At 35.6% G+C, this 15,486-nt stretch overlaps 1 protein-coding gene across 1 annotated transcript in view; it reads left to right on the top strand.

The window, feature by feature from the left end:
* Nucleotides 1–15,486, top strand: part of LOC150109942 (EEF1A lysine methyltransferase 2) — a 108,512-nt gene that overhangs the window by 26,735 nt on the left and 66,291 nt on the right. Inside the window, exon 2 of the mRNA XM_090397318.1 lies at nucleotides 6,560–6,625. Coding sequence (XP_090253444.1) covers nucleotides 6,560–6,625 — 66 coding nt within the window. The remainder of the gene's footprint in view (nucleotides 1–6,559; nucleotides 6,626–15,486) is intronic.

The raw sequence follows: 15,486 nt of genomic DNA, 5'->3' as shown, positions 1-15,486 counted from the left end.
CTTGCTCACTTACAGTCAGTCTCTCCTCCTCATCATCATCAACTGCTCTCAAACTCTCCATGATGCCACATTCACAAGAATGAAAGACCTTTATGAACTGCTCATTAAGTATCTCCACTTATTTTCTGCAGCAGTTATTCTTATACCATTTTCTCCAATCAATGTCATCCTTCCATAATCTTTCTTTTTTTTGCTGACTACACATCAAAAGAACTCCTTAGGATTCTTTATAGCTTCATTAGCTAACTGCTATTCATACTGAACCTTTACCAACCAAGTCACCCTACTAGCCCGTTCTTTGTAATCCTCATGGAATTGATTATTACCATTTCTCTCTCCATAATGTCTTTTTCCTCCTGATTGCAAGTTTAATCTCTTCATTCATCCATTTCAAACCATGCTACACTTGCAAGCTGTCTCCTGAACTGCTCATAATCACCAGCCTTGTAGTTCCACATATTCCTTTTTCTCACAGAGGTCCTCACACTGCTGGCAACCACCCAGGTAATCACTTCATTGTTGCTCTCACCAATGGAAGGTGATTTGACATCTCATCTCATTTATAATTACATCCTCTGATGAGATGATTAAATCCAAGACCCTCAATCCTCGTGTGCATCTGTTACATATGTGAGTGGTCTGAAAAGTTCTCGGCCTCGACCATAGATGGCAACACTATTGGCAAGATTTTTTTTCCTAAGTTGGCATCTTTCATAAACATCCATGTGAAATTGCAAGTCATTCTATCAAGTAGTTTGTTTTATACAGCTGCCTGAAGCAAAAGTGTTGTCTGTATCCCTTGAAATTGAGTATCGCACAGTTATAAAATTCTTTGTAAAAGAAGGTCTAATGACAAAAGAAATACGTTCGAAGTTCATAAAAGTTTATGGGCACTCTTCTCCTTTAGTTTCAAAAATTAAGAAATGGGCTACCGAGTTTAAACATGGCTGTACCATCCTTGAAGATGATCCATGTGAAGGACATCCAAAAAGTGTAATAACAACACCAGAAATCATTGATCAAGTGCACACGATATGGTATTGGATGACCGGCGAGTCAAAGTGCATGAAATTGCTGAGACTATAGGCATTTCAAAAGAACGTATAGGATATATTTTGCATGAAGAATTGCAAATGAGAAAGCTTTACGCAAGATGGGTGCTGTGCTTGCTCATAGCAGATCCCAAATGCACTCGCATGAAATCTCTGAAAAGTGCTTGGAGCATTTTAACAAGAATAAAACTGATTTTGTGCATTTATTTATTACTATGGATGAGACTTGGATTCACCATTACACACCAGAATCCAAACAGCAGTGAAAATGGTGGAGAAACCGGTTGTTCAGTGCCAGAAGACAAAGTCGGTTCCATCAGCAGGAAAGGTCACGGCATCGGTGTTTTGGGATGCTAAAGGCCTTTCATTTTAATCGGGAATATTATTCTGATCTTTTAACCAGACTAGATGAAAAAATTCACGAGAAAAGACCCAGTTTGCAGAAGAAAAAAAATCATCTTTCATCAGGACAATGTACCTGCTCACAAAGGTATTTTGGCAACGAAAAAATTAAGGGATCTGCACTATGAATTGTTGGAACATCCACCCTATTCCCTAGATTTGGCTCCCTCTGACTTCTATCTCTTCCCAAAACTAAAACTCTTCCTCGCTGGTCAGCATTTTTCTTCAAATCAAGAGGTGATTGCAGGTGTAAAGGGGTATTTTGCAGATCTTACTGAGATCATGACAGGGACAGGATAATGGTGCTGGAGCATTGCTGAAATAAATGTATTAGTCTTAAGGGAGATTATGTTAAAAAATAAAAAAATTTTGAAATTATAAATTTGTTTTTTCATTGTTAGGCCGAGAACTTTTCAGACCATCCTTGTATTGCCTGAGGTAGTTGTCCATCCAAAATTCAAGAAACTCATTTTCTTTACTTCCAGTTGCTATCTCACACTTGGAAGTGGTTTTTCATTCACGATATTCTTTCATCTCTTGATGTAGTTTACCTTTGATGTAATTACCTTTTGACTGCTATTGCAGCAATTATTTTGAAAACTCAGGTTATTAAAATACTGTCTCAATACTCTACTCACACTTGCTTGAGAACATTTTAATTCCTTAGCTATAAACTGTTGAGTTTAGCTTTCTTTGTGTAGAGACACCATACAAAACTTCTTAGCTTCTGGTATATTTTATCACTCATATGACCCATGCTTAGCAAATGATTAACTGAAATCCATGCACAAACAATTCCTCACATTAGTTAGTCCTGCAGCTACTAAAATATATGCTATTTCTATGCTCTCTTCAAAACCAATCAGAAAAATCTGTGAATATTCTCAATTAAATGAAACATTCTGTGAATGTTTTCAATTAACAGTTGTCTCATAATTTATATTACATTTTTATGTGTTTACATGGTTATATAATATACAAAGTACGTAGATTTAGATGATGCTAATTCATATTTGTTAATAATTATTTTCTATGCAATAAATTAGAATTTCAAATCATTCAACACATTTTCTTTGATTATTCTAATTTTTTGATTTGGAGGTGCATATAGAGGCTGTTGGCTTCATATCAATCGCCTCAGCATCTCATAATGCAACTCAAGAAAGTCATTACGTGGATCATTTTATGAAAGAAAGTAGGCAATAAGCTTGATATTTGAATTAGAGTTTTGAGCTGAGTTTTGCTCTTTGCTTTATGCAGATGATGATAGTGTAAATATTCTTTAATTGAATTGAATGATCAGCTTGAATGAATTCAGCTTGAAAGACCAAAACTATGAAAATAATGGAGAACCTATAGAAAAAGTAAAATATTTCACTTATTTATGCATAACTTTTATTGAAAATGGCAAATTAAATATAGAAATGGACAATAGAATAAGCAAAGTTGATTTTATGGGGGAGCCAGTTGTGGAATATTTATGTTTATGTGGAATAAGAGAGAGAGTGAGAGAGAGATTAACCTAAACAGCATATATGCAGCGTGCCTGTTAAGTAAGGAGACAACAGTTATTATATTAAAACAAAGAACTATATTTGGAATTTTCAATTACACGGATTAAAAATAATCTCCATCTAACTCCACATAACATTTACATTTATCATACAGGTGTTCGAAGAAATGGTGGAAGTCTTGAAATGGTACCTCTTTTAATCTCTGGGTCACACTCCATTGGATGTTTTCAATGTTGGTCCACTTTCAAGGCACACACATTATCTTTGGGTAGATGAAAAAGTCTGTGGGAGCCAAATCTGGTGAATAGGTAGGAATATTCAATCACACAGTTTGACTTGAAGCCAGAAACTGCTTCATAGGTAGTGTACATGCGTGTGTGTGTGTATGTGTGTGTGCATGTTGTCATGCAGCAGAAACCAATTGTGGGACAGTTCTTTCCTTACTGACACCAAGCTGTACAGCAAGTAGCCTAGTGGTTATTCACCTGTCATGGACAACAATTTTCCTAGTTTCACCACATTTTCATTTGGCCATGCAAAAACTGCTGCATCACCCAACTCAGAAGTTGCACCTGCATTTACAACACAGTCAAAACTATAAACACATTTATTACTTTTATTCAAAAGGCTGTCCTGTAAAAAATCAATCTCATTACTTAAAGGGCACAATTTCTATACATGACAGTGTTTTTTAACTTATGATTTGAGAGTTGGGTTAGAATAAAACATTTGATCTCATTATAGGTTTGATGGAATAAATACAGCACATATAAATAATTAAACAACACATTTGATGATTCCTATATTTCATCTCGGTCACTAATATGTCATCAGGAAAACAGTATTAAAATTGCACAAACACTAAGTGGAAAAAATTAGACTGGAAGCCTAAAATTCTATGAGGGTTTCCCTCTATGGGTGCTGTTGGCTTACCTTAGCTGTGTTGGGCAGGAAAAACCTAAGAATTAAAGTTTCTCAAAAACTCTAAAAAAAAGTACAATCGCTGCATGGCATTCAAACCTTATCTAAAGCTCCCGAGGATCCTCTATCCGTTCCCATTGTTTATAAAGTTACTTGTTCACTATAGAAAAATTTTGTTAAGTTTAATACAACTATATTTATTAAGATTAGGCTAGTTTTTTAATTCTTCTGCTAATTCAGAAAAAAAAAGTCTTCTAAATGTGTATTTTTTGTGGTGAAGCATAGTATTTTTTCCCCCCATTTGATTCGGTGCAAGGTATCTAAGACATGGTCAGCAAGCTCTGACTGACCATACTTATATGTGTATTTTTTATGTTATTCTAGCCAAATGTTAGCAGATCTCCTAGTCTGACCATAATATGATAAGTTGCAGGAACAAAGAACTTTGTAAACACTTGGAATTGGAATCCTTTCGAGTGGATGATGGTAGCAGTTTAGAGTTCTGGCTATTTTTTCTGAGATGATCTGGATATAAGGAACAATGATAACATTAGTATAATCAGCATGTCGAGAGGGATGTGAGTAGATGGAGGGAATAATTAATTTGTTGACCATTTTGGCATTGTAGTCAGTGAACAGGAAAGTCTGGCGAATGAAGGAGAGTTCAGCAGTAAGATTAGCCTCAGTAGAACAGAGATTGGAGGCTCTGTTAACAAGGGTTTTGATAGCACCATATTGGCCACATGGCTGAGACACATTAGACTTCTTCTACCTCCATTTCAACAGACAGCAGCTCAGAATCCAGTTCACAGAATCGAGTTCACTATAGAAAAAGAAAATAATAATAGCCTGCCTTTTCTAGATAATCTAATTACATGTCTTCCCAGCAGCACCCTTTCTCAGGTTTACAGAAAACCCATCCACACAGGCAGATACATATCCCCCCCCCCAACAATATGGTGTTATTAAGACTCTTGTTAATAGAACCTCCAATCTCTGTTCTGCTGAGGCTAATCTTATTACTGAACTCTCTTTTATTCACCAAACTTTCCTGCCCACTAACTACAATGCCAAAAAGGTCAACAAATCGTTCTTTATATCCAGGGTACCTCAGAAAAAATAGCCAAAACTCTAAAAAAGTACAATCGCTGCATTGCATTCAAACCTTATCTAAAGCCCCCAAGGATCCTCTATCAGTTCCCAGTGTTTACAAAGTTACTTGTTCCTGCAACTTATCTTATTATGGTCATAATGATCTGCTAACATTCACCTAGAAGACATCTGTTGCCATAAGTATAGTCAGTTAGGGCTTGCTGACTATGCTTCACCATGCACACACAAAAAAAAAAATACATATTTGAAAGACTTTTTTAGAATCAGCAACAGAATTTTTTTAAAAAAAGGACCTAATATTAATAAATATGGTTGTATTAAATTTCCCAAAATTTAGGAACCTAATTCTTATGCCTCTCACCCAACATAGTTAAGGCCAACCAATCTCTCGTAGGACTTCAGGCTTTCAGTCTAATCTTTTCCACTTAGTTTGTGCAAATGTGTGTGTGTGTGTTTTTACAGTTTTAATATTATTTCTCTGATGATGTCTCAGTGACTGAGATGAAACATAGAAGTGATTAAATTTGTTGTTTAATTATTTATTTGTGTTGTATTTATTCCATTAAATCTCATAATGAGTTCAAACCAGCATGTAAATCTAAATAGTTGAAAACATTTGATCAAAGACCACAGACCACATGCATATATGAGAATTTTGAGAAAAATTAGGGTGGGGGTGGTGATTGTTTGGGCAGATGGCACATCAGCTGCAGAATCATATTAAAAATAAGGATATTAGTAAGGAACGTAACATTGTTAGCAATGAAGAATGCTTGCAGAGCTATTCAAAGATGGTACGGTCTCTTAAACAGAATTGAAGGGGAAAGACTAGGAAAACCAAAATCCAGGTGGATTGATGCATTTAGAAGTGCATTAGAAGACCAAAATATATGGTCTGACAATCATGGAGTCCTAGCAAATGACTACTCAAATAACAAATGAGTACTCTTGAGGAAAATTGTTGATAGAAAGTTAGCAATATTATAAACTTAATCATGTAGTAGTATTACCTTCTTAATATCTTATAAATTTGTTATGGGTATATAACAGAAGACATTTGACAATCCAAGATTTGAAGCGAGACATGCAGCTGTTTGGGATGAATGATGCAAAATTTGAATTGCAGAAAGAATTCATGCAGAATTCTGATATGATGTGCCTTCAGATTTATGTCTTCAAATTGGGTTATACTATTAGCAGAGTAGTGAAGATAATAGTTAATTGTTATCAAGCATGTGATTAGAGAGGACGGTAGAGAATTCTAATATGATTTCTCTTCAAAAAATTTACATCTCCAAGATTGGATTGTACTTTCGGCAAATTATTATGGATATATATTAGTTTATTGTCAACAAGCATGTGATTGTGCACTTTAACTAGGAGATAGAATGCAGCATACTGTCTTGATGAAACTAAAACAATATTAATATAAAAATATAAGTGATTCAATATATATGCCTTGAAAGTTTTTCATTGATTTTAATATCTATATAATATTTTTTTTATTGATTCATACTGCAAAACTTGTTTAAATTGATTTATTTTGTAACTTCATAGTTGGAGAGATGCCTATCAGAAAGAACTACAGAATTTCAATGATCATGGAGATGTTGGTGAAGTCTGGTGAGTAACTCACATTTTTTAAGCAGAAGTTTTGCTATCAATTGATAAATCCTTTGTATCAGCACCCGGTGGGGTGTGATAAGTTAGAATTATTAGATAAATTTTTTTGGGTAATTTGTTGAAGTTTACCAGTTAATGTTAATTAGCAGCATACCTAGTAATAAATAATTGTTGCAAACCACGTAAATATCTGGAGCGCATCATCTGTTAGTTCATAATCAGTTATAATCCTCACTTTATAGAAATTTTGTCATCACTAAAGTTCATTAGTAACTAGACTATTCTCTAAAAACTGTTTTAAATAAAATAAACAATTATGCTGGAACTCCAAAGCAGTGTTTCTCTCTCTTAATGTGTGTGTGGGGGAGGGAATTATAAATGATTTGACCTATTATAAATGTCAATAAAATGTTATCATTTAAATGTCACTTTCAGATATCTCCTAAATTCAAGCAACTGATATGGAATCATTCTTGTTCAGATATGAGTGTAGTAAAAAGTCTTCATGAGAATTTTTGAATACTCTTGCAAAGTTAAAGAACTTTAATGAAGAAATACATTTAATATTGCAAAATTGTAAGGTATCCACTTTGGGATGAAAATAATACATACTTTGTGTTATATTGATGGTACGGGGTTACAAAAAATTGACAAGGCTAGGGATTTTGGGGGTGATGGTGGACACAGTTCAGAGGCATGTTAAGGAACACATTGACCTTTGGCAACATTTTGACTACTGTTGCACATATTTGGTCACTCACCTGGGTTTCTTGGGAATCAGGAGGTGGTGGAGAGGATTCAGAGATGAGTGACTAAGTTGGTGACAGGTCTGTGGAATGTTCCCTATGCGGATAGATTGAAGGTTGCAGGTTGCAGAGCTTAGTTGACAAGCAGAGAAGAGGGGACATGACAGAAGCTTATAAGTTACTAAAGACATTTTATAAGATTGACACAAAAGAAATCCTTCAATGCATGATAAGTAGGGATAGAATAAGTGTACATCCCTGGAAGTTGTGTAAGCATGTGGTTAGTAAGGGTGTGTGTGTGTGTGTGTGTGTGTGTGTGTGTGTGTGTGTGTGTACTAGAATTTTTGCTTGGAAGTGGCGAATGAGGAATAATTGATTGCCAGAAGTACAAGATGTTTCACTCATAGCGGCCATGAGTTATCATTTATTATAGACATATACAAGATAGGCATGTAATTGTGGTAGTTCAATGTATTGCATCTTAACAAATACTGGATCTGCCTTCTTCCTGCAGGCACTTGGCAACTTGGCACCATGTTTACATATGTTTCAATTAGCTGAGCAAAGCTGCTGTTGTCAATTGCAGCAATGATGTTCGCTTTCAGTTGCTGGAGTGTGCGTGGTTTATTGGCATAGACCTTTCCCTTTAATATGCTCCACAAGAAGAAGTCTGGGGAACTGAGATCTGAGATCTTGGTAGCCATATTCCTTTGGAGAGTGTGCAATGTTTGAAGAAGCTTGTTACAACTGACATAGACCTTTTGGATGTGTGACAGGTTGCCCCCTGTCTTTCTAGAAGTAGCCACATTGTAATTCAATGCCATCCAACTGATTAACAAATGTCGATAGTTGTGAATGCCCTGAGGAGGTACTCCAGCAATGAGTCTTTTGATTCCATGGAGATACCCCTATAATAATAATTAATCATTTCATTTAATACAGTTGTCAGTGGCATGACCATAGACTAGGGTTCGGCAAACTTTTTAGACCATTTACCCCTTCATGCAATCCTTGATCCCTCATTGACCCCTATCATGTTAAATAAATGAATAAATGTTATCAATAATAAATTTCTCAATTTAAAAATAATAATTCCTTCACCCTTTTCATTGTTTCATTGGTAAATGATGGTATAAATTCAAAATTTAAATACTCTTGCAAATACTATCAGCACTTTTTATTATCAGGGGGAGCCGCCATTATGGGAACTATAAATTTAAAAAAATTACACAGTAAATTCAAAGTTATCAGTGTGGACCGATAACTTTGAATTTATGTGGGTGATAAATGCACACTAGCCCTGATTGTTTCTGTTCTAGATGTCTTCATTGGGGGAGAGTGTGCACTTCTCCCTCGTTGGCTCAGCGATCAGCCAGTTGGCATTGCAAGTTTACTAGGTGTTACTCAAATCGTTTTAGGTGTTTAATTACCCCCTTTTGATCCCTAGACATTTATCAACCCCTTGGATAACCACATTGACCCTGAGGGGGTCAGTATTGACCACTTTGCCATCCCCTGCCATAGACAAAGAACAGTGCATGAATCTAGCTCCTCAGCATTTGTAAATCCATATGATATTTCTTAAAGGGTGGGTGAGGGATTTCCTTACAGATAATATGCACATACAAAAGAAGTCTGAAGACAGAAATTACAACTGTTTAAAGACAGGAATCACATATTGTGTTTCATGATTACATTAATCTGCTTATTGTTAATAATAGTTCTGATTGTCCTTATGCAGGAGATGAATTTCATCACCCAGTGTGAGACCGCTATCTTGCTTATTAGAGGTCTGAAGTGGCTTGAAAGAGAAGGAGATATATATAGTCCAAAAACAGGGTTTTTGGACTATGTAAAAAAATAACATAAGTAAAATTACAAAAAATATATTAAATTTATAAAAATAGAAAATAAAAATCCTTAGCCCACCTTGGTACAAAATGTCCTATAGGTTTGCAAATAACCTTTTGTGGGTGAGAGCAATATAAAAAAAAAAGTTCTATGGTCTCAGTTTTGCAAAATATGTAAGTCTTCTTGAGATTCATTTATCTATATACAACCTATTTATTGCTCTTTGACTGCACTAGCAGTCAAGGAACAATATCATATTTATAGGCAGAAAGTTGAGGTAGGTAAGACTGTCCAAAAGACAGTAGAATGAAGGAATGAATGAAGAGGAAGAAAAGTATTATGTGAGTTTACAGAATTGGAAAAGTGTGAATAGTTGTGACTTGAGTTTTACCAGATGTAAAGAAGAGTGAGGGAATTGCTGATCCTAATTCTCATGACCACTGACTACAGAAATATTTATAGAAAAATTCCTTCTGCAGAAACTGAATGTTTCTGTGAAAGAGAGTGGAGTGCATTAGTAAATGATGGGTCATTAATCAATTCTAATTGCTGATTTTTGTACTGAGTAAGTATTTTTATAGGAGGTTTTCGGAGGTGGTTGATTGTTTTGGATTTATGGCTGAAATAACTAAGGCTGTGAGACCAGTGTGTTGGATCTACTTCTTCTCAATCTATACTTTGGATCCGACATGATTACTATTATGATGTTCTTAACTAATTGATAAGTTGTAAGTTGATTTCTAATTCAAATATAAAGAAAATTTATATTTAAAGACTGCGCCACTTTATATTTGAATTAATTCAAGAATTGAAGATAAACCAACTCTCAACTACCTTTTCTTTATATGTTGTTATTATATATACTGGCCGAGTATATTTAACTTACTTAATTTACCCGCTTTGGTTCAAATATTTTATGAATGGTGCAGTAAAAGAGATTCAGGCAAAATACAACTTTTGATTAACAAAAACAAACATTTAATTTTAAAATCACAATTTTACACTTAACTTCAAATCAGTAATTAAGATATCACAAACATTTTAGCTTCTCTGATAAGTACAATCATACAAACTCAGACAATGGTAAATCTGTTATCTCTATAATACAGTCTTCTCACAGTTCCTTAAGTTCCAATTACAATAAAAATTGCAGTAACACCTCTTTACAAACAAACAAACACTTTTAATTTTACACTTCAGCTAATTCTCTGCAATAGTTACTGTTAGTATAGGGAAATTCTAGGATGAAACTGACACACTTCTCTGTATAGGAATATTGATGGTTAAAATAATCTTACTGATAATCTTCTATCTTCATCAACTTATACACAAACACTTTTTATAACCGTAAACACTTTTAACAATAAATGGCACTCATTAAAATAAATCTTCTAAGCATACATACATACATACATCTTCAAGGCCCACTCTTCCTAATTGGGTTGTGGGGGCAACAGCTGCAAGAGGAACTTCCAATGGTCACAATCCTCTGCCACCAAGCTCAGGTGTTCTGGTGGGATTCCCAAACGTGTCCACCCAAAGTTTTGGATATAATCTATCCAACGAGTCCTTGGCCTTCCACGTGGCCTCCCACCCTCTGGCTTGGCAAAGAGGGCCTGCTGAGGGAGCCTCTCTTCTGTTATTCTGACCAGGTGCCCATACCAGCGTAACTGTGATCTCTCAACACAGAGAAGCAGCGGTTGAGTATTGAGGGTTTCCCGAATTGCAGAGCTTCTGACTCTGTCGAGTTTTGTGAGCCCCGTAACCCCTCGAAGGAACCTCATTTCAGCCGCTTGGATTTGTGTCCGCATTCTTTCGGTCATTACCTAACTCTCATGACCATAGGTGAGAATGGGGACATAGACTTCTAAGCATTAACTGAATTAATTCATGCTCACAATACACATTTTCAGACGTTCTTGCATGAAGCACTACTGATCACTCAGAAATTAAGGTAACACAATAATTCCTTAATTGAGATTTTATATGCACAGTTGTTCATTCCTCTGGCATTCAATTAATTCTTTAGGCACTATAATTCTATCATCATCATCATCATCAAATTCATGCCATGTACCCTCAAGGGGTGTACAGGATATGACAGTACTACATGAAAAAATTACATCATTACTAACTTCCTATCTACAATTTTCCTCCAAATCAGTCTGTTACTTGTCAAGACTCCAACATTATCAGATCTCATATTTCTATCGTCTAAGGCACTTTGTACCGTATCACTCCACCTATATCTTGGTCTTCCTCTGGGTAGTTTTCCTGGCAACCTGGCAGAGAACACTTGTTTTGCTAATCTTTCCTCTCCCATTCTATTTAAGTGACCATACCACTGAGATTAGCTCTGCTAACGCATTCCTGGATGCTGACAATGTCAAGGATATTAGGAAAGAACTTGACTAATGTCAAGTTCTTTCCTAATATCCTCATTTTTAATATGATATTGCCATTGATGCCATCTTTTCATGCCTCTAATCTTTCTCAGGACTCTCATATCTGCGGTCTCTAGTCTTTGGTCAAGTGTTTTACTTCTGACCCAGCTCTCAGATCCATAAGTTAAAACTGGTTCTTTTCAACCGTTTCTCAAGTATACTTGCATAGATCTTGCCAGGAACACTCAGTAGGGAAATACCTCTGTAATTCTCACATGCAGTTTTATTTCCCTTTTTATATATGGGTACTATGAGAGCTCTACTCCAATCATCGGGAATTCGTCCCTCTGTCCAGGTTTTCTGAACTATGCAGTGCAGCCACTGTAAGACTTTTATACCACCATACTTCAGCATTTCTGGTCGAATATCATCTACTCCTGCTGCCTTTCCACATTTCAAGCCTTTGATGGCTTTTTCTACTTCAAGTATGGATATGTATTCCTGACTGCATGCCTGGTCAGTGTTTTTTATCACTGTGCTGTCATCACTGCCTGTTTCATTTAGCAGTTTTTCAAAGTAATTACTCCATACTTCAAGGATATCTTGTTCTCCTGTTTTCATGTCAAGTTTATCATCTCTAACTCCTTTTACAGCACTCTTTCCTCCATTTTTAAGCTTCTTCAACAACCTCCAGAATATCTTACCACCTTCTTGATATTTATTTTCTATATTCTTGCCAAAGTCCTCCCATGACTTTTGTTTAGCTAGTTTTACACAGTGTTTAGCATTCTTGCATTTGTCTCTATATTCTCTACGAGCACAAGGTGACTTATTTGACAGGAACTTTTGATATGCTCTCTTCTTTTCCTTCACTGCCTCTTTAACTTTCTGTGTCCACCAGGGAGTTCTCATTTTTTTATCCTTGCAGACAACCTCACCACATGCCCTTGAAAGGTCGGCGCTGAAATTAAATCTCAACTCAAGTATTGCTAGTCTATATAATAGTCTCTCAGCTGTTTTCCATAGCTATAATTGTTATTCTACAACTTATTAGCTAACTGCTTCTCGACTAGTAGACTTAAATTAGCTGCTTGAGTGACTTGCCAACTCTCTAATATCATGCTCCGATTCCAACTGAATGCCAATCTCTCTCTTTTCCCTCTCTAATTAATATTTTCAGCGTTCTTCCTTTTTATATCTGTTCTTCCTCTCTAAATTGTTCTCGTGATCTCTTTAACTAAAACTCTTTTCAAAAAACCTTCTCCTCACGTACTGTTCCAAACTCGCGCTCGCTTACTTACGTCTCCATGACAACCAAACAAAATATAATAAAATTGAGCTATTGCATAACGTTAAACTTCTACAAACAGGAATAAATAGAGAATATTTACATTTCAATTAATACGCAGTAAAAAATGTTAAATACAAATTCTTAATATTAATATAGTAATAATTAAAATAGCTTAATAATATTTAAATACAGAGTCTAATACTATTATTATATCTTTGATTAATTTTCTAATTATTATTAGAACTTCAAGGAAAATTACATGAATAATAAATCTTAAGCAAGGGACTAACAAATAATATATAAACAAGTCTTGTTTAGTATATGGTAGATTATGTTAAATGTGAATGAAGAACAAAAACATACAAAATAATTTCATTCACAGTTTAACAAGTGTATTGTGTTAAATTGCATGTGTTCTTCTGGCTATTTTGCTGTGTTGTTGGATGAAAAACCAAAGTTTCCAAAAGAAAAAAACCCTTCTGCCTTCATTTGAAACTAGCTAAATCATCTTTGATTGAAAAGTCCTTATAGAGATTTTTCATGTGCTAAATAGGATTCAAACCCAAATCTTTCTATCCAAAGGAAGAGTTCTTAAGGATATCACTCCAAATATGAGAGAAGTAGTTAAGTAAGACTAGTTTTTCCTTTTCTCATCATGTCATACCTTCATATGTTTCTTCTTTTTCTAAGAAATAAAATAGAAATGAATTTTACTAGCATTGAAATTAACAAGGTTATCAGCACTCCATTAAAGAATTGATTTGGAGATCAGTATTTCTACTGAAATCTGTAGATTGGATTTGGAAGGTTATTGAATTATGGAAGTTAAAAGAATAGGTGAAAGAACTGGTATTTGTGGAGCCTTAGCATTAATTTCAAAGTGTGTGAATAAAGATCCATTTGCTGTTCATGTAACACCAAATGAACCTTTATGAACATCAGAATATAGATCATATGATGTGTGTGTATGTGAGGGGGGAGGGTCTGTTCCATAGAATTGAAGTGAAAGGAAGGAATGAATGATGACTAAGTGTAGTAGTAGGTTCAGTGAGTATGCAGTTCAGCTGTAAAGGGATGTTGAGAAGCTGTTGCCTTGATTTCCTGTAGATCTGGCAGAAGTGGTAGGCATAATGGATACTAGTTATGCAGAACACTGGCCATGGAAATAACTGTAAAAGAGAGAGAGAGAGACAATAAGAAACTGATCTATGGAAAAGTGGCTGAAGAGAGTCTCTAAGAGAACTGTCATTAATCAACTGAACTGCTTTTTCTGAATAGCATTAAGAATTTTTAGGGAGGTCTTAAGCACATCACCACAGACATGAGAGCAGTATTCCAATGTTGATCGGATTTTGGGATTTATACAGAGTAATTAATTGTTGAGCATAGAGATACTGTCTTGAGCAGAAAAAGATGCCCAAATTTTTGGAAGCTGATGATGCTATAGAAGTGATATGATTGTGCCAGTAATGGTTTAAGAGTCAGTCCAAGAAGAGAGTTTTGGCCTTGACAATTGAGCTGAACATTATTAAAAGTAAGTTGAGAAGATTTGAGGTCTTTTTTAAGAGAAAACAAACAAAACTGTGTTTTGCTTGTTATTTGATTGAAGTGAAAACAACCTAGTCAACCAAGTTGACTTTGCTATCACTTTAATCAAGGATACTGTGGAGATCAGTGTTCAAGGCACTAATTATAGATGATCTTGAAGCATGAGATTCGTGTGTAGAGGCTTAAGTGCTGTGAGGACATCATGTTGATGGCTTAACGGATTTTTTACAACACTCAAAAAGAATTAAAATAGAATTTAATACTTCCTATATTTCGTCCTAGTCACTAGGACATCTACGGGGATTACAAAAACAATTAATGTAACATGCACACACAAATCTTACAATACTAAGCCCAACCACGTGGGTGACACTAAAGTCCTATCTAGGTGGAGCACCCTCTAAGGGCGGTAGTAGGTGGCCTGGAATGTAAGGTGGGACCCCTGGTGATGTGTGTTTCCCAAATCTTCAGAAGCTTAATGCATCCGTATTTATTAAAATTTGGTTGGTTTCTGAGAGCTGCTGCTGCTTCTAAGAAAAGTCTCTCTTTCTTAAATTTGCTGTGGTGTAGCATGGTGGTTTTCTTCCACGATACTCTGTGGGTGGCGTCCAAAACATGGTCAGCCAAGCCTGAATGGCCATAGTTATGTTTACATATGTAAGACTTGTGTTCCTCCAGGCGGATGGATGCTGATCTGCCTGTCTGTTCAAAGTATGCCAGCTTACAGGAACAGGGTACTTTGTAAACTCCAGGCAGCGAGAGAGGAGGGAGTTGATCTTTCGTAGAACGGATAAAGGTAGCAAGTTTGCAGTAGGGCTTATATGCTGTGTGTAGGTTGTACTTTTTTAGTATCTTGGCTATTTTATCAGATGTGCCACGGATGTAAGGTATGGTGATGGCATTTTTAAAATCTTGTTGACGAGAAGGACGCGGAATGGGGGAGGAACTGATTATTTTTTTGATACTGTGTTTGCTGTAGCCATTGGAGAGGAAAGTGTTCTGTATGTGGTTAAGCTCAGTAGTGAGGGCAGTTCCACTGGA

This window comes from Typopeltis vanoorti, chromosome 1, assembly GCF_054136105.1.
Source record: "Typopeltis vanoorti isolate ZY-2024b chromosome 1, IOZ_Tvanoo_1.0, whole genome shotgun sequence".
Lineage (NCBI taxonomy): Eukaryota > Metazoa > Arthropoda > Arachnida > Uropygi > Thelyphonidae > Typopeltis > Typopeltis vanoorti.
This window is presented reverse-complemented; position numbering and strand designations above follow the sequence as displayed.